General features: G+C 39.6%; 1 protein-coding gene across 7 annotated transcripts in view; it reads right to left on the bottom strand.

The window, feature by feature from the left end:
* MAP7D2 (MAP7 domain containing 2) overlaps nt 1–5,397 on the bottom strand; it is a 37,347-nt gene extending 31,950 nt beyond the window's left edge. For all 7 annotated transcript variants that reach the window (XM_027637595.1, XM_027637603.1, XM_027637618.1 and 4 more), the window contains exons 1-3: nt 5,300–5,397; nt 5,023–5,100; nt 1,571–1,734 (exon numbers count right to left, since the gene is read on the bottom strand). In XM_027637595.1, the coding sequence (XP_027493396.1) occupies nt 1,571–1,734; nt 5,023–5,100; nt 5,300–5,369 (312 nt within the window). In that variant the 5' untranslated portion in view covers nt 5,370–5,397. The remainder of the gene's footprint in view (nt 1–1,570; nt 1,735–5,022; nt 5,101–5,299) is intronic.
* Nucleotides 5,398–18,754: the final 13,357 nt, after the last annotated feature.

Below are 18,754 nucleotides of genomic sequence, written 5' to 3'. Positions count from 1 at the left end.
TTCCAGTGAGAGAAATGGTACTTGTATTATGACCAAACACTTGGAAGCAGCCTTTCTCTCACCATTAGAGAAGTCTTCCATCACACGTACAGTGTCCTGGGGAGCTGTAACAGGCTTGCTGGTGCTTGGGACAAACATCACTCCATGCTCAGCCTCATGTCCATCACTAGGGAAGTGCAGGAGGCCACTGCAGGAGATGGAGTCCCCACTGAACAGACCCCTTGGCTCTGACCTGCCACAGTCTCTCCTATGTCCAACAACCCTGCTCTCATTTCTCCAGCAAAGGTAAACCGTGCAGGCAGGGAAAGCAGGCAGTTGCTCATCTCCCCACCTCCCTCTGCTGCAAATTTTGAGAACAGGGCTTTGGAAATTATTGCACTTGCCCCTTTCCCTCACAACCCTCAGAGGGAATCAATTTTGCTTAGCTGCAAAAGGTTACTACAGCAAGAAACACTGGGGAAGGAGCACATCAGGTCAACGATGTTACCACAGAAGAGAGACCTCCTACCCCCCTTTGTTTCTGATTTTTGCCATTTTTCTTAAAAGAATTTGAAACAAACCACATGACAAAATATTTTAAAATTAATTCTCAGCCATTACACAGAAGCCACAATCAGTATGTTGAAGCTGAAAGAGAAATGACAGGATATAATCTTCTCTTCAAGTTAATGTGAAAAATCTAACAAAAAAAATTCAATGAACAGCAGTATATTATTCTGATTCCATGCAGAAGTGTTTTAACTGTTTCGCAAAGTTATTGTGATCAAAAGATGGTGGGGGCAGAACAAAGGAGGAACTGCAGATTTCTAGAGCTTTTTTTATCTAGGAACTAGGGAAATACCTTCTACTGGTCTTTTTTTTTTTTTTTTCAAACCACTGCCCCCTTTTCCAAAAATCATTAATTCTTTATCAGTTGCAGTAGCAGTGCTAGTGTTTTCATTATAAAGTTATGCAGAAATATACACACACACTGCATTCAGAGATCTGTACCAGAAATTGGACTCACTAGAGCAAAAAAAGAACCTTAAACAATCTCAGCAGGGAGTGTAGAAGAGAGGAAGGGTAGGAAGATGCTTAAAATATATGTGATTAATTCTGTTCTGTGCTAGAATTTTAAACCAGCCTAGATTCTTTACTGCTTTAAGTAAGAATTTCTGAGTTTCTGTCACCAAGGAAAAATCAAACAACACATTTTCATAAACATTATTTCTGTTTCATGACAATAAACAGAACAGTAAGAAAAATCTTTCCCTTTTTGGAAACACTCATCTTTAAAACCTACCTTCTTGAAAGCTGGTGCTTTATCATTTGACAATCAGAGTCACAGATATGTTAGCAATAGTAGATAACTACTCTGTGAGATCAGACAGAAATCAAGTCAAAAAAACGCTTTGGAAAGTCTTTCTGATGTACAAGCAGTAGTAGACTCCTAATAGCTGTGGTGATGTGGTTTGCAGTTCCCGAAGTCTCCAGTCCTGCCCCCCAAATCGTTTAATGAATGTCAATATTCAGCTATGGTTAATGCCACCACACAGAACTGCTCTGCTGCACATCTCCCAGTGGACCTCACCTCCTCCTCTTTAAGCTTTTGTCTCCGTTTTTCTTCAACAGCTGCTCTCTTCTGCTCCTCCCTCTGCCTCTGTTCCTCCAGTCTTCTCCACCTCTCCTCCATTTGCTTTTCATACTGAAGTTTTGCTCTTCTCTCTTTCTCCAGTATCTGCTGTTCCCTGGCAGCTTATGCAGAGAAAAAGGTGCATTTCACTTTACAAAATCTTCTGCTTTAAAATTATTTCATAGGATGACACAATAGTGTAAAAGAACAAATAGTGTAAAAGTACACAGGGTCTTAGTACACTAAGATTAAAAACATAGTGAACAGAAGTGCTGAAACAACTAGTAAAGCTAAGTGATTTGCTCAATAAACAAGTAAGGAAGCCCTTGTACACAAGGTGACAGTTTGTTCTTACCTATGTAAGAACAGTGTACAGAACAGTTTAAAAACACTTTTTTGTTTATGCTTCAAATCTCTCTGTAGCTTAAAGCCAAATTATTTTTTCAGACATAACAAATGTTCCCAGTAAGCTTTGAAGTGAATCAGTTACATATGTTGAAGCAAAAGCCCTTGGAATTTCTTTAAAACTGCTTCTTGTTATGGAGCTGCCTTCAAAATAAATATATGAAAACAACATATGCTAAGTTTTCTATGAAGTTTTGAAAATACACCATTCAGCTCATAATTTGGTACTCCATCTTTACCCACTTCTGCCTTTCACATGAAAAAAAAATTACTTCTGTTATTGAGGCTTTGCCCAGTTGTTTATTCCAACTGGAGGAGTAACCTTCTTGCAAGATCACCTTGATACAGAAATTCAGACTGCAACATTACATACAGGACTGTTGCTTCAGGTTTATGGAGGAGAACAAGTAACAGAAGTTGATGTGGCAAATCATGAGGAAAAATTCACTTTTCTCATGCAAGTGTATTCCATAAGAAGGCAAGAAAGAGGAGTTCAGTAAGCATGCCTACATACACACAAGCCTGTAATGTCACATACCAACACACATACAGCCGATATCAAAGAAGGAATATTCTCACAGTTGCCAGGCTAAGAACTTGAAAGTTAGGGAAAGTCAGAATTAATTCTGTTTATACAAGAGCTAGTCTTTCATCATGCTCACCTATTCAGCCTCACACTGCTCCTTCAGTTCCTGTTTCCTTGTACAGAACATTTTCACCCTTCTAATTCTATCGCAATATCTCCCCATCATTCCTAGGCTCTTGCCCAGCCACCTCAGTTCCCTCCTCTGAGCCTTTTTCCCTCAGCTCCTGCCCTCAGGCTCTTTAACTGCAACTGTGACCTTTGGTCCCTTTTGGCCCCACTACATCCTCAAGGCCTTGGGTGAAAGCCAGAGTCTTTCCAACACCCAGATCCTTTCCCAACAGTTGTATTTTTTCCTCTTGAACACAGAATCCTCCTAAAATCCTTCTTCTTCAAACTCAGTCTGCTTAGCAGAACACCTTCTAGCTTATTCTTGTTAGAAATATAGTTGATGTTGTCTTCTTTTTTGCCTTATGAAAATCCACTATTCCTCCCCACTCAGGACAGGGCAGTATGGGGGGGAGGGTGGTCAGTGCTGCAGGTGAGCCTGGATTGAATGTGTGAAGAATCAGACTTGTCAACAGAAAAAGAGTTCCCTCAGAGACAGTGGAAGACAAGTGACCACTCATTAATTATTCACAACTGCTAGCCATGTCACGTAGAGTAGGTGAAAAAAAGCATGCTGGAGTTCATAAAAACCAAAAATAAAGCACCCAGAGATTGTTCTAAGATTACCTTCTGAGTAAGTAAGTGAAATTGGGGACTAATTCTGGACAGAGAAGCAAATCATTCTGTCATCATGAACATACATACAATTCTTGCTCCTTGATTTAGGGAAATCACTGATTAATGAGTTTTGGCTTTGCTGAAAAGGTTTTTCCATGTTGCTGCAAAGTACCTACTGACTGTTTAAAGATCTGACCTCCTGGGGAACACGCTGCTTTTTTCTGAACTTCTAAAAGAAATTTGCCACAGTCAAACCGTGACCAAAATCCAGAGCTCTCCATTACAGAAATGGTCTTAACCCTAAAAAAACTATGTTCGTGGAAGGCACATATGATGTCTGGGAAAAAACTGCAGTCAACACCTTCCAAATTCCCTGGGCCAACCACTCCCAAATTCTCCAGGTTTCAGTTTCCCTCTCATCTCTTCTGCTTTTTTAATCCAAGTCCTTTCCAATCTACTCATCATGTCACTTTCTCAGGAACCAGCAAGAAAGGGATAATCAAGAGGACAGAAGAGACAGCCTAGACTGGGCATACCTGGAAGAGAAGTAACCTACAGCTCCTGCCCCAGATAGACAGAACCTCAGGGGAGATGAAGTACTAAACAGCAGCAGATTTTCACCGGAACTACCAAAAGGAATCTTGCTGACCAAGACCATGGTACTAAAAAACGTCAAGTCACTGGTCTCAAGCCTCAGGTTTTGTCAAGAAATGGTCAGCAGTTTGTTTATTTAATGCAAGAAAAACAGTATTTTCCTATGATTCTTTTCACAGGTGTCCATATTGTTTTAGTTGACATTTCCTCAAAATATATGCCTAGCTTAAATTTTACAAAAATCATAAAACACTGACAATTCCTTCTGATAGGTATTGTCAGGTAACCTCTAGGAACAGTGCTCCTAGCCTTTCTTGTCATTACAATAAGGAAAAGTGAAGTTAATTGTTCAATATTTTTTTAATTTTTTTATATATATATATAAACATATAGACTATAGAAAGTCCAAATCAATGTGTCAGAGTTAATTTTATTCATGCATATATATATATATATATATATATTAACTGGGTATACACACACCCCCTTATATATATTTTTTATTTTACACACCCACACACATATATATTATACAATTCCCTCAACATTTCCCTGTTTCTATTAATAGATTAAAAATACCTTATTATTTAAAAAAATTCTCTGAAACCAATGCTTATGCTGTTCAGGAACTGAATAATATTTTTTCTCATTCTCTTGAAAGATCAATAATTTAAAAACTTATGGAAAAGTATCTGCTTTAACAACTCTATGATATCTTTCAGTATGACTAAAACTTAACAGGCTAAAATTGAGGTTGCTTTACCAAAGTATTTACTACATATTACCCTGAATATTATCCAAAGCTTATTTGATATTTTTACAAATCAGAATACTAACAGTCAGTATCTTGAACATAAACCTATATTCAAAAGCACATAAATCAAAGAAGAATATCAGCTTGTAACTACAGAATATTAAACACTTGAATGGAAAATCCAGAAAGACAGATTTTTTTTTTTTTTATTTAATTCAAAAGAAGTGATAAAGACTAGGAACAGACTGAACCACAATGTTTTAAATTCACAACAGAAAAAATGTTGTTTGTTAGTTAATCCTATTAACACATATACATAAATAATACATACACCTCCTGCCAACTTACCAAGGTATTTTTCCCTTTCTTCTCTTCTTTCCTTTGCCAGTCTTTGTCTTTCATCAGTTTTTAAAAATCCATCAATGGCTAAAGACAGAGAGAAGAAAAAAAAAGTCTTAAAAAGGTGTTAGTAAAACTAAAGAAGCATCCAAAAGAAATAAAAAAATGCACCAAAAATAAATAATTACTACTGCATTTAATAACTCCAGTAACAAAAATAATTTTGCACTTGTGTGCATGCAGGTTAACAAGCTGGGATTTGGATACATCCTGAGCAGTCTCCTACCTACTGCTGAACTCCAAGCACAGTTCCTCAGTGTAAATGCCTGACTCCTCTTCTCAGAGCAAACAAGCATGCTGTCAGTGTTTGTTTCAAAATGTAAAACTTTCTTGGGAAAAACCATAAAGATGTAATTAATATTTATTTATCTTTGTTAATAAGCTCGTTTAAAATTTTTTGGCTAGAAAGAAAAAAGGTAGGTCAAAAAAGCAGTAAGCAGCCATGGGAAGTCCCAGCCTTCATCTTTATGGCTTACCTCAGCCCCACAGTCTCCTTGCTCAGTAGCACCAGCTCATTTCAACAACCAGCAATTACCCCAGGATGAGGCTATGCAGGCAGCAGCCCTTCTGCCCTCTTTTCCAGGTAAGAAGCACTTTGTTTCCTCCTCGAGTCAGTATATAAAACTAGGTTACTTTGAGAGGAGGTTGCCTAAGGATGTTACGTGCCTGGATCCAGACACCCCAGTTCCTTACACAGCATGAGCAACTGAAAAGCCCAGTTTAAGGAGGCAGGAAGGCAGAGTGTGACAAGGTGCCTCTGGGTCACCTGCCTGCACATCCTGGAACAAGCAGCCAGACAGACCTTAGATGGACCTTCTGTGACACCACAGGTAAGGCCACCAACTAGTGCCCTGACAAACCATCTAAAGGATGGTATCCTTTTAAAACAGCTGATGGGCCCTCCAATGCCCTCCTTTCTCTCTTTGTTTTCATGATCTCCTGGGGTCTGAGCAGTGCAAACAGGCATGGTGTCCCACAGCACGCTTACATCCTTTGCAATCATTATCTGGGCTCCCTACTGAGTTACTGAATTATAATTAAGACCCCTTCCCTTTTGCTCTGAGAACTGCAGTTACTAATTTTATCATATAAATATGAGTGGAAAAGTTACACAGGCTGTAACTCCAAGTCACTTCCTGAAAAGTCACACTTGCAAGCTCCTTTCCAAAGGCATCCTGTCTGTGAGAGCAAGGATTTTGCATAGGAAGTCCCTTTCCATAAAATGCACTGTTCTGCAAGAAGGCTGAAAGCCAGCCTTGGTGGTCCCTAGTGACTGGTTAGACACACAGGTCTCAGCTGTCCCCCATTACAGTAACAACTTGCTTTTTCCCTAAGCAGCATCTCTAACCCTCCCCGGCACACACAGACAGCGACTACTTGACAGCAGCCAGGCCCCTGGAAAATTGTGATTACAGCTCCCAGCTGGTTAATTACAACTAAATTTGTGGGTCAAACACATATTTATTTATTTATTACTGAAGACTCGTCTTACTCCTGTAGTTGTCCGCTTGTTTATTCCCTTGGCTGCCATTTATTGTCACATTTGACAAGGAAGGAGAGAAGAGGTGGTGGCTCAGTAAAACAACCATGGTGAAGGTTTGTAACTACTTTGAAGGGGCCTGGCAAAAAGTAGCTAAGAAAGTGAATCCTGTTGTCAGCCTAGCTACATTACAGCTCCAATAGAAAGGTTTTCAGAGATCTGAAAGTCAAACCATCATGAAATCTACAACTCAGGCTAGAAGCAGCAGAGGGAAGTGAAATCAAGACTGGACCAAGAGCCCAACGACAGAAGACTGAGCTCGGGAACCAGCAGAGGCTGGAGAAAGGGAAAGAGGCAAGCAGAGGCACAACTTAAGGTCTTCTGTGGCAAAGAATGTAAGTCAGATGGAAAGTATGGAATCCAGGATGGAGATAAGCTGGAGGGATAGGAGAGGAACAGCAAGACAGTTCATGTTCATGGACTATGTTCACAAAATCCTGCACTGATTCCCATCACTCTCCTGCTTACAGCAACTATCTCTGAAACCCATTAGCAAAAATACATCCCATTATGTCTGTCAATAAAATTACAGCTAACTCATCTCTACTTTGACTGCTTCATGAACACAACTAGCAGAAGTGGATCTAAAAATCTTGCTCACAACTGCCAGAGCTATCCAAAGTAGAGGCACAATTTTTCAGGTTGGCTTTCTCAAGCATTTGGACATCTCCCCCCCACTCAGATGGGGGCAGATGATCAAGGCTGTAAAGTCAGATACTTAAGAAGTGAGGATGCATTTGAATTGAAACAGTCCGTACAATCCTTATTTTGCCTGGTCTTACACATATATTATGCACTTTTCCCTGTTAGGTCCATTTGCTTATTTATTCAGTGCTTAAGAGGTGAGCCAAGTTCAAAGTTATTAGTGTTTCTTGCTTCGTTTCTTTCTGAAACTGAAAAGTACACAGAACTATATCTGAAGTCTGTCTTGGAGAACAGCACTCCAGACTTGGCTATGTCACAAGTGAAACTACAAATATATGGAACTACTGCTCATTATATATGCAATACACCAACATGCAAAAAATGGAGGAAAACAGTAGGCAATTTAGTAAGTACAGGCATCAAACACATATGCATGTGGCAAGAATAGCATTAAAATAGCACAGGCATCCTCCATACTGGCATTTCTTAACTCAAGTACTTGACTTTGTCAATTAGCATGCCTGCCAAAAATCAGGAATTTGCTTGCCTTCAGAAAGTAAATATAGCTTTGAAGGACAGCATAACTATTCCCTGGGTAATAGCTTGTACCTTGGAATGACTTTCGAGGGCCAAAATTAGCGTATTTACTACACATCTTCATATAATATACATTATGAACACAATGGGCACAGCAGTTGCCTGTGGCGAGAAATTTCATTAATGACAGGAATTCGAACTCCATTTGACAAAACAGACTGCAAGCAGCAAGCTGGCACAGGTAACTACCCTGGGAATAACGTTAAGGGCATCCCTGTCCGTAGCACGGAACTGCCAGGAGAGGGCAGGACAAGGTCTGAATGAACAAAGCGCCACAGCAAAAAACCTCTCACTGTGCTAGGTGACCTCAGGGTAATAGTCTGTATACGCAGCTTTATCCTGAGCCATCCTCATGTTTACAGCTAAGCCTCTGATCCCTCAGTTAGACAGGCACGTAACAGCTAACAACATGCTTAAGAGTCAGGAAATAAACGCAGGCTGGTTGTGCCTTCTGCCAAACAGAGTAATGAATACAAGGAGACACCAGCAGAAAATTCTGTTATAAACCTTTATTCCCAGACTTGCAGAAGAATAACGAAACTGCTCAAATAATAACATCAAATCTTTTACTCTAAGGAAGCACGCACACAAATTGCTGCTACTTGTTAATAAATCTCCCAGCCCTCCCCAAAAGCCCCCTTTCCAAAGAGTCACTCTCAAAGGCATGCTTCTAACCACAGGGCTAATTCCTTGAGACTGGGCCTCAATTTTTGATTGAGGGAGGCCAGCTGTTCCTCTGGGACTTTGTTACAATTAGCATTTCCAAAGGAAAAGACCATAACTCAAACCCAGTTAAAATGTCAGCAGCAGTCCTGCAGTAGTAATATCCCAGCTAATGCTGCAGGATTGCTTCAATACTTTAATATTACTTTGAAATACATATTCACAGAAGTAAAAACCACCATGTTAATCACAGCTTCAACCCTTTTTCATGGGCAAGGTAAACCTATTCAAACTGATGGAACAGTGCCAGAACAGGTCCACACACACTCTGCTCTGCTCCACATACTGCTTGTGTAAACCTCTGGGGGGTTGCTCAAGACAAAGGAAGGTTGTCCTGCCCTGATGAGACACAAGGCAAGATCTGTCTTTTGAAATTCATATCCTGTTTCTGGTGAGAAAACAAGTTCTCCAGCAGGACAGTCAAGCTACTGGGAGCTGAGACTACATTTCAGAAGGACCAACCGGTTGCCTGGACACCTTGTCTCCTAAAATTCACACCTGAGTAATTGTCAGCAGGTAAGTTCTCCGTTCTTTTTTTTTCTTTCCTACTTTGTTGTTGAACCCACACACCCTTCTGTCCTCTATAATATCCCACGGTATTTGGTTTCACAATGTATACGTAGCAGATACAGAAGCCCTTGATAGCTGGCATCCCGAAACAGGAGGGAAGTCAGCTGGGGATCTGAGGCCAGCTCTGCCCAAGTGTTGAACATACCGAGACCTTTGTCCATTCTACATGATCATGTTCAACACATTTAGACCTTTGTCCATTCCACATGACACTGTCCCAACATTTCTAGACCTTTGCCACAGTATGTGTCATCTACACTGATGTTGCTGCATGGGTGAAATTCCCAGTTTGGATGCAGTCCTGCCAATGGGTGGCCTTGCCCAGGACCTGAATGAGCCCAAGACACCACTGCACTTACACTTCCATTCTGCAAACTCTGTTGTTCAACTAATATAAACTTAATCTATAAAATCAAGGCTTTGCTTCCTAAAAACTTTCTCTCCCTTGGGACTGTTCTTTGAGAAAATAATAAACAGCCTTTTCCACCTGCCACCGCTTCCCTCTGGGTACTACTGAATGAAGAATGTTCAAGTTTTCAGTTACTGACTATACTTTGAGGGGAAAAGAAGTTATAAAACTGAATGTGGCTGTACCTGGATGACACTTTCTGGTGGCAAAAGGCACTTTTCCTGAATTTTAATTATGGTATATAGCTGAAAGGCTTTCAGGTAGAGGCAACACGCAAATAGAAAAAGGGACATTTTCCATTATGTCTAATTAAAACACCAGGAGGGCTATCTGTTATTATAAAGATGTTAAGTAGATGAAGTCACTAAAGGCGAACAGTTGCCAAACACAGTGACATTTCAGACACCCCAGGCTAATTGGCTGAGCGGTGGCCTGGCAGAGAGCAGAGAAGCTGTCAGGGACTGCACACTCTGGTTAAGCAACTAGGACACCTGCCTTATGTTCCTGCTCCCCACCCTGGATTTTCAAACTGTTCATTTGAATCAAGAACTTCAGCTGTAAACTATAGTTACACAAAGATTACAGTGGCAAAATATATCCTACTGATATGTTTATTTAAGTTTAAGGTGAAATTGCTCCAAAATGCTGGCCAAATAACCTTGAAGTTACGTATATACATCATTTGGTGATTGCATATATTAACAGAAATATCTTAATTACTGCATGGTGAGCAAAAACTTGCTAAAAAATAAAAGGCGTATCTTCTCAGTTCTGCATGAGCCCACAGACACCTAATCAGCTCCATGGGATTGTGTGCTTTATGTACAAACAGTGTGTGCAGCCCTAACGGTGTCCCACAGAGATTCCAGTATCAGGCAGAGACACAGCAGATGTACCTCAAGAGCACTCGGAGGACTGACAGGATACATTAGCAGAATGTTTTTACTTATGAAAACACTAGACAAATAATAACAATAGATTAATTATTTAGTTTACTGAACAGGTCCCTACCAGACAGTGCACACCAAGCACATACAAAGCAGCAGCACTGTGTCAATGTGTGTTCTACACTGATGTTTTATTTATGTACTTCTGTAATCTCAGGCAGAAAGGAAACTGGGGGCGTAACCAACACCTCAGTGGTGTCTTTCTCCCAGATTTAACACACATGAACATTTATTGCTATATTTTTCAAACACCACTAGACCCCCAGACCAATCTGGAATCTGTAGGTAGGATCTTCCCTTCTAGCCTGTCCTGCAACTTTCTGCTTCCTGGAACCAATGAAAAAAAAGAAACAAAAATACTGCTTTTAAGTCACAATTAGTGTTTTGAAACTACTACTGTTTGCCAAGGAGTAACTGGTGGCACTAGCTAGAAATTTTGTACTAAAACAACAAGCAAAGCCCCAAACCCCAAAGCTATAACCATTACAAATTAAGCAATTTTTTTCCATAACTGAATTTTTTTTCTTCTTTCATTCACTCACTGCATATCTCCTGAATTAGCAGTAGTCTCAACACGTATTTACAATTTATGCATTGACTAACTTGCACAGACTAGTTTCACTGACTTCAGCACAACTACTTTGTTAAAACAGAAAATATGGAAATACCTTGTTCGGATCAAGAAACCCCTGTATGCCCCACCCAAGTTTGAAAAAAAAGTCCTATCACTCACGTACTATCATAATAAATGTAAAACACATTTGTTGGAAGGAGAGCAACCATAAATATTGTAAACAGTGCTTGCCTGGTTCACTTCACTTTGACTTTTGCAAGAAAAAGCCTAACTGCAGAACAGTAACCCTCAAGTCACAATTATTTTGCCCAAATTATCTAAGGGAAATGTTTTAGGATCACATACATCTGTTTCTCTACTGCAGTGAATTCAACCTGAACAACCTCATTTTAGGAATATACAAATCAAAGAAATTCCATTTATTTGCTAACAACTTTTGTTACTCAAATGAACTAGAAGTTTTGCATCTATAGTGTACTCTAGCACACTTCAATTTCTTATTAAAAGTGTTTCTGGACTTACAATATACATTTATGCAACAATATCTGTTGATATTACGCATTTATTTTTAGGTACCAGGTTCCAGAGCTCAGTGAAAAACTAGCATTTCACTGGGAAACTCGGATATTTTTAGCATCAGCAGACCAGATGGGAAGTGTAAGTATCCATTTCTCCCGCTGCCCAATAGCTTGTAATCCCCAAATGCACATTAAAACACACTTCCTATTTGAGTTAATTGGCTTTGCTTGTGTATGGCACTAACAGTGATCTTATGCCTTGGTGGTTTTACAACTGTCACTCCTGTGCTGCACTATCAAATGGCAGCTGACGTGCAGAAAGACAGCAAAAGTGGAGGGAGAGCAATGAGCTGCTTTTCCATAGCCAGGTAGCAGGAGCTTCAGTGGAAGCCTTGCACAGCCCTCAGGCGGGTGAGGAGCTGACCTGCACCTGAGCTGCACCACAACTCTCATTTTACTGCGGGTTGTGTCCCTGCTGACAGCGGTGATCACTCGTTCCAACCTTCGCAGCAACACCCTGTGCTGTAATTTAAAACCAAGGGGTGGAAGAGCCAGTATTTGCAAATACTACCTGAAGAAAACAGGGAGTTTCCCAGCTGCGAGCACTCAGGTCAGCTGGAGCACCCTGGGCTGAGCTCCTGGCTTCGTGCTCCAGCTCTTCAGTGTCACTGGCCGTGGGACATGAGTGACCTTCCCCTCAGCAGTGGGTGGCTGTGCTGACTCCACCACAGGCCAGACTCCCCCAAAACCCCACACACCAGCAGCCATGAACCTTCATTTCTCACTATACCCTGTCCTCCACCATTACTGAAGGTTCAGAGAAGGCTTTAGGGTGTTTCTATTCTTTGTGGTGAGCAAAGTGGATATAGAGCATTTAGCCAAAAAAAAAAAAATCTATTTGCAATTTTCCATTTATCTATCTATCTATCTGTCTATCTTTCTACAAAAAAAAAAAGTGTTGATGCCTTACTAACAAGGCATGCACCTATCAAGGACTAACCTAAATAACCTCACTTTGCTGTGCCTCTACCAGGTGCATTGCTGAGTAAGTGTATTATTCCACACAGAAGTAGCTACTAGATAGCAAATGCAGAAAGCACATTTTCCCTATGATTTGGCAAAAGCTTCCAAAGGAAAAGAAGCAAAGCTGATTAATCCACAGCAGACATGATCAAGTGAACTTCATCCTTTGTCGACTTGATTATGATTAGGAGTGACAAGTAAAATGTTGCTTTTGCTTTGCTTCACACTAATTATATTTCCCATGTACTTATTTCAGGGAGAACATCCACTGACTAACAAAATCAAAAAAACTTATTCTAGGAACATGTACAGTAAGTCCTCATAGGGAGGAAAAGCTTTAGCAAAAAAATGTTCATCTTTAACCTTTTTTCTTGCATTTTAGTAGAATGTACTACACCAACATACTTAATATTTATAATGATGTGCATAGACATACAGTTTTAACTGTGTTTCTGGTCTCTTTATCAAAGTGTACTCCATGCAGCTCCTGCTTTTGCATCCCCCAGTCTTGGCCCCTAGATATAATTCTTAATAAGGCATATAATTTAGTGATGGAATCCAAATACTTGTCCTTTTAAATCCAGAACATGAACTTTTCCCTCTGACCTTTATGCAGTCACTTCATCTTATCTGAGAATCTAATCATTCCAGGTCTTCCATCAAGAGTCTAACACGTCCTTGTTAGAGCTTCTGCCTAGTTTTCTACCTGTCTGTCAGCTGTGAGCTTCTGACTCTCCAGGAAGCTTTCAGTGGATGCAAGTCCACCTGCAAGACACTGCTGAGACCTGACAAAGCACTGACAACCTCGCTGCCCCAGACAAAGAGAACAAAAATATTACATTTGCACACATCCTCTTGTATGCAATGTATGTATCTTTGTATGATCATTTTTAATGACTGTTCTTGATCCAACTATTTAATATTGGCCACTGTGCACAGAGTTAATTCCCTCTGTTAGAAACCAAACCAATCCCCCCACAGGACAAGGCTCCAAAAGCAAGAACCTCATTCAACTCTTACCCTTGAACTACATTGAAAGGTCTGAATTACTGAGAACTCCCAGATGTCTAGGAAATACTCCACAGTGGAGATTGCCTTACCATTGACTCGGGCAACCTAATTTATGCATGGGGCTAGAGCAGCCTGTTGAAGGAATCCCAGATGATGAGAGAACAGTGAGACACAGCCACAGCTGTAACTGAGACATGTCTCACCCCCCTTCCCTGCCCCATTCTCTTGGAGAGACAATGTTCACATTTTATGGATACAGAAGGCCTTGGATCTATTAGGTTAGTACTTGGAAGATTATTTTTCAAGGGCAAGAAATGGTATGGAGATGGACTGATACACAAATAAGGCTGATCATTTCTGCATCCCTGGAAAGAGCTATGTGAACCCATGTTCTTAAGTGGAATTTATTTGGATTTTCACTACTTTAAAAAGCGTTAAAAAGATTAAGTCTGCCTTTTTACCACTGCAAATGATAAATCTTTGTTTAATCTGTAATTTCTCAGAGGATTATTCACTGAGTTCACACTATAAATTGTATTAGCCATTTATGCAAATTCAGAACACAAGTCACATTATATATGCAGGTTCTTAAGTTGCAGAATAATTAAGATATTTTACCAAACCACATCCACTAATTTTTCAAGTCTCAAAAAGAGGAAGAGTTTGTTGGTTTTTTTCCTGGTAAGAATTTGGAGCTTTTACAAAGATTCACAAAAGCCCATAAATACAGTAAAGGACAAAACAGAAGTGCAAAGTGACTAAGCTGCATGCAAAGTTTTTAAATAATACGCAAAGATGAAAACATACACTGAATCCAGGACTGATACCACACTTAGGTCAACACAAAGAGGCCAATTAAAACATAGTGGGTCGCTAAGCTTTGCAGGAGGAGTGCTTAGCACAGAGATCATATCCTGTATTCAGTATTTTCTGTCAAAGTTCATCTAAACTTCGGCTGTGATGTGTGGCAAAACTGTGCAGGATGAAGGGAGACTCCAGTTTGCACTGATGTCTCCTATCCCCTCTTTTGTGACCTTCATGGCCCAAAGAGAGATATATTTAATATTACAGTCAACAACGTGCAGTTTTCACTGCCATGACAAGTTTGCCTCTCCTGCCCCAGCTCAGGAGAAGTCCTGTGCAGCAGCAGGCACTGCAGGCACCAGGGGACAACTACAGGGACTCGACTGATATTCCCTTGGCACGATCACTATGTAGAGTCATCAGACACAAAGAGGCTCTTGCACAGACACATGTGTTTTCTTTTCACTGTTACCTGAATTCATTTCAGAGAACAGAGACATTGACCCAAGACACTATTTTTTAAGAAAATGCAAATACTTATAGAATTACATTTCTTTGAGTATTTCTGTTGATCCTTCTACCATCTGGAGAAGACTGACTTGATTTCAGAACTAAGTCCAACACTGGTATGTAAGTGTTAGACTTAGTAATTCAACATCAGTGTCCAGATGCTTTCTGGACACAAAAAAAGCAGCAGAAATGAATTTTAAATGTTTTAACAAAAAGATGTAGTTTATATTTGTCTATAATTACAAACTTCTATTAAAAGGTTTGTATGGGTCTTCCATGACAGCATAAGAAATGCTATTTATTTGGTTCAAAAGAAAATTTTTTATTATTTTATTCCTTTTGCCTCTGTATACTCTTGCATCTAATTTTGTAGCACTTTGCATAGCAAATTTCTGTTTTCATGTAAGGGCAGAGCTGGAAATCTGGTTCACAGAATCTAATTTTTCTGGTAATTCATATTCTTCTAACAAGTGACTTTGTAAAAACCTCTATGGGCACTGAAAAGCCTCCTTTCTTACAGGGCTGTGCCTTGACACCAGATTCTCTACTGAAATGTTCTCAGAAGTCAGGGCATTCATAAACAACTCCATGCTGAGTGGTGAATTTTGGGGCATGTAATACGGGGAGGGCTTTTAATGCATTCTGTGGTATCACCTGTTTTTACCATCTCTGCAGGAACATCCTTCAGACTGTAATTTCTGTCAAATTTGGCTGAGGCTGACTGATGGCTTCAACAGCTAATTACTGGTGAGAAGAAAGAAGGATGGACAGACAGACAGAAAAGTGTGATCCTCTACACTTTATTTCTTTTTGAAGAAATACAGACAACTGAGTTCTTGAAATTGTAGCCAGACACTTAAAACCTCTATCAAAGTCCTTATTCATTTGCATGCCTTGAGAACTACAGCATATTCAGTCTACAATGCCCTACATCAATTAGGGTTTTCTATCTTCAAGGCCCCAGCTACTCAACAGGATGGCCTTGGGTAAAAAGAAAATTCAAGAAAATCTATCGAAATTATTGACGTTTCTAAAACCAACTAGCACAGAAATCTGCATGTTACAGTTTTTAATAACCTAATAGTTCAGAGAAAAATCACTATCTTCTTCTGCACATTTTCTGAATAACTCACCTAGAATAAAGGCATAGATTAGCCAAAACCCACACATTTAAACACACAATTGAAATGTTTTAGGAAAAAAACATATGATGTTAAGCTGTACTGATGTTATGCTGTAGTAATTAACTGCCTGACATTTAAACTGAGAGGCTTAAAGAAACACAGAGACAACATCTGAGTACTTTAAAAGAAGCTTAATCCAGTGTCATGACATTAAACTGCCAAGATAAACTGACCAACAACACTGGAAGAATAATTTTCAATGGTAATTTCTTTTGGGTTACTCATGAAAAGCAGAATGGGAAATTGAGTGCTTGCAGTTTATCAAAAAATCACTGTTTAGCTAAAAAAGTGGATGGTAACAGATGAGCTTGAAAAAATTACTTGCATGGAATATAGCAAGCTCTAAAAGGAAGCAAGGACAATTATTTGCACAAGTGAACAGTAGCATAAATGCACTAAGGTTGATGACTGCTGAATGATTGCTGAATTCCCACTCACAACTCCTTCCTGTGGGAGATGCCACACTGAATACACCAAATCTAACCACACAGCCAGACTCTTAGGCACACACATTTATTTAATGCTATGACACAGTCTAGTAACACATGGTGTGGATGAGTACATGGGGATAAAAGGAAAGCTCTTCAATAGAGATAAATGCCTGATAAATGCGTGAAACCGAAGGTCGCACTTGCTTGTCAAGCAATACTTTGTTCTAATTCATTTTGAAAACACTTGAATAATGACTTTGCAATTAAATTATCTACTTGTAATACATTGTAATTATACATTTTCGAAGATAGATTCCAGTTCGTTTAATTCCCTCTAATGTGCGTTTAGACTTTGTAAGCCTACAATTAGCCCGTGCATGGGTTGGTTGGTATTTTCTATTTAAAATTTACTTTTTCATTTTCTCTTGTTTTTCATTTGTTCCTCCCTCTCCCCCTTTTCTGATGTATTGCAATTGTGGTTTTAATAAAACAATTATTGGCAGAAAATGTAACCTGACTGATCCTGCATATAAAACAAACGTAGCTTTATTTGGCACCAAAATGTAGGAATTTATTGTCAAAAGCTTATAACTTAACATCCACTTTGCACCAAAAAAGATAGCAAAATAATCCTGGTTTAATTCTTGTAACAACTTGTGTCATCATCTTTCCTTGCCCCAGTGTCAACACTATATCCCAAGCTATCTTCTTTCCTACTTGACTATTTTTCTTTTCATGTCACAAAACCAGTAAGACATGAAGATCTAGTTTTACACGGTACTTCAGTTCTTGATATTTGCACCATTAAATCTTTCTGTACAGTTATTCTGTGTCTTAGTATCTATTTACACTTTATTCCTTACTTTTGCCCTTCATATCTCACTGTGGTTTTTACTGAGAGAGTGAGACTGTCCACCTCTCAGGCTTCCAGAACTGGCATCACAGCTATGGAGCAGAGATAAATACAAAACTTTCCTCACACGAAGAACATCTTCAATTATTTAAAATAATTTCTATTCTGGATCCTACAAAAGTAAAGACATTTTTATTTAAAAAATATCTTCTCAGTTATACCACTGACATAAACTGGTGCAACTGTGCTACACAATTATAGAAATACCATACAATTATAGAAATACCATCAATGGATGAACTTTATCTTCCAGCAATCTACCAATTTTATTGAAGTCAGACTGTCTTTTCATCACCTTTTCTTTTGTTAGCAATATAGTTACCTAGGACTTACCACATATCTAATCATGTCCTGTTGCTATCTTCTACCTCAAAAGTGACCAGGCTGTAGCAGAGGGGTTTCATATGACTGACTGAAAAAATCTCCCATGAATTATACAATATGAAGTCATTACAAGTGATAAATAGTTGCTAAAAGTATTAAGCATTACTTGGAAAACCCTTAATTAAGAATTTATCCAGTTTAGAAACTGCACAGACAATGGAAACAGAAAGGGTTAATCCAAAGGAATTTGCAAGCAAAGCAAAACTGAAACACACTGAGACTTCAGCAGTCCCCACAAAAGCCAAGGTCCAAGCACCCTGATCATCTGCATTGTAAAAGGTCTACTGGACACCATTAGAGTTTGGGGTCAACACTGAAATTACCTTGCAGCTGTGCACTCCATTTCACCTGTCAACTCATTTATTAAGAGAAGTTTTACACAGGACATTCCTTGAAGACACCTCTGGCATAGAGGAGGGATCCACATGGATGGATCCCAACTGAGGATGCAGGCTGGCTGCACCTCAGGGCTGGGCTCTGGGCTATGTTCCAGATAGCATCTCCATCTCCAGCCCAAACACCTGCTCTTCCCAGCTGGGATCCCTAGACCCAACTGATCACCCTACTAGCATGGGACTGTCAATTAAACTGAAATTTAGACTGAAATTACCACTGTCAATGGAGCCTCCTCCCAGCACCCTGCTGTGCTGCACAATTTTCAACACACAAAACTCTTAATTACTCCTTTGATGGTTCTCTCATGTAAAACAAAGTGCTCAACTCCAGATCTCTGTAACTCACAGCCCAGGAGCTACTTCCCTGTACACAGGCTGCACTGGGCAGAAGCACAGGTTGCACTGAACAGCCCTGTAAAGGGACCAACTGTCTTTACCTCAGACTCTTTTTTATTTCTAATCCCTTTTATTGCAACAGAAACCTGTATGTTCTTTTCCACTTC

This window comes from Corapipo altera, unplaced genomic scaffold (assembly GCF_003945725.1).
Source record: "Corapipo altera isolate COAL_440 unplaced genomic scaffold, ASM394572v1 0, whole genome shotgun sequence".
NCBI lineage: Eukaryota > Metazoa > Chordata > Aves > Passeriformes > Pipridae > Corapipo > Corapipo altera.
This window is presented reverse-complemented; position numbering and strand designations above follow the sequence as displayed.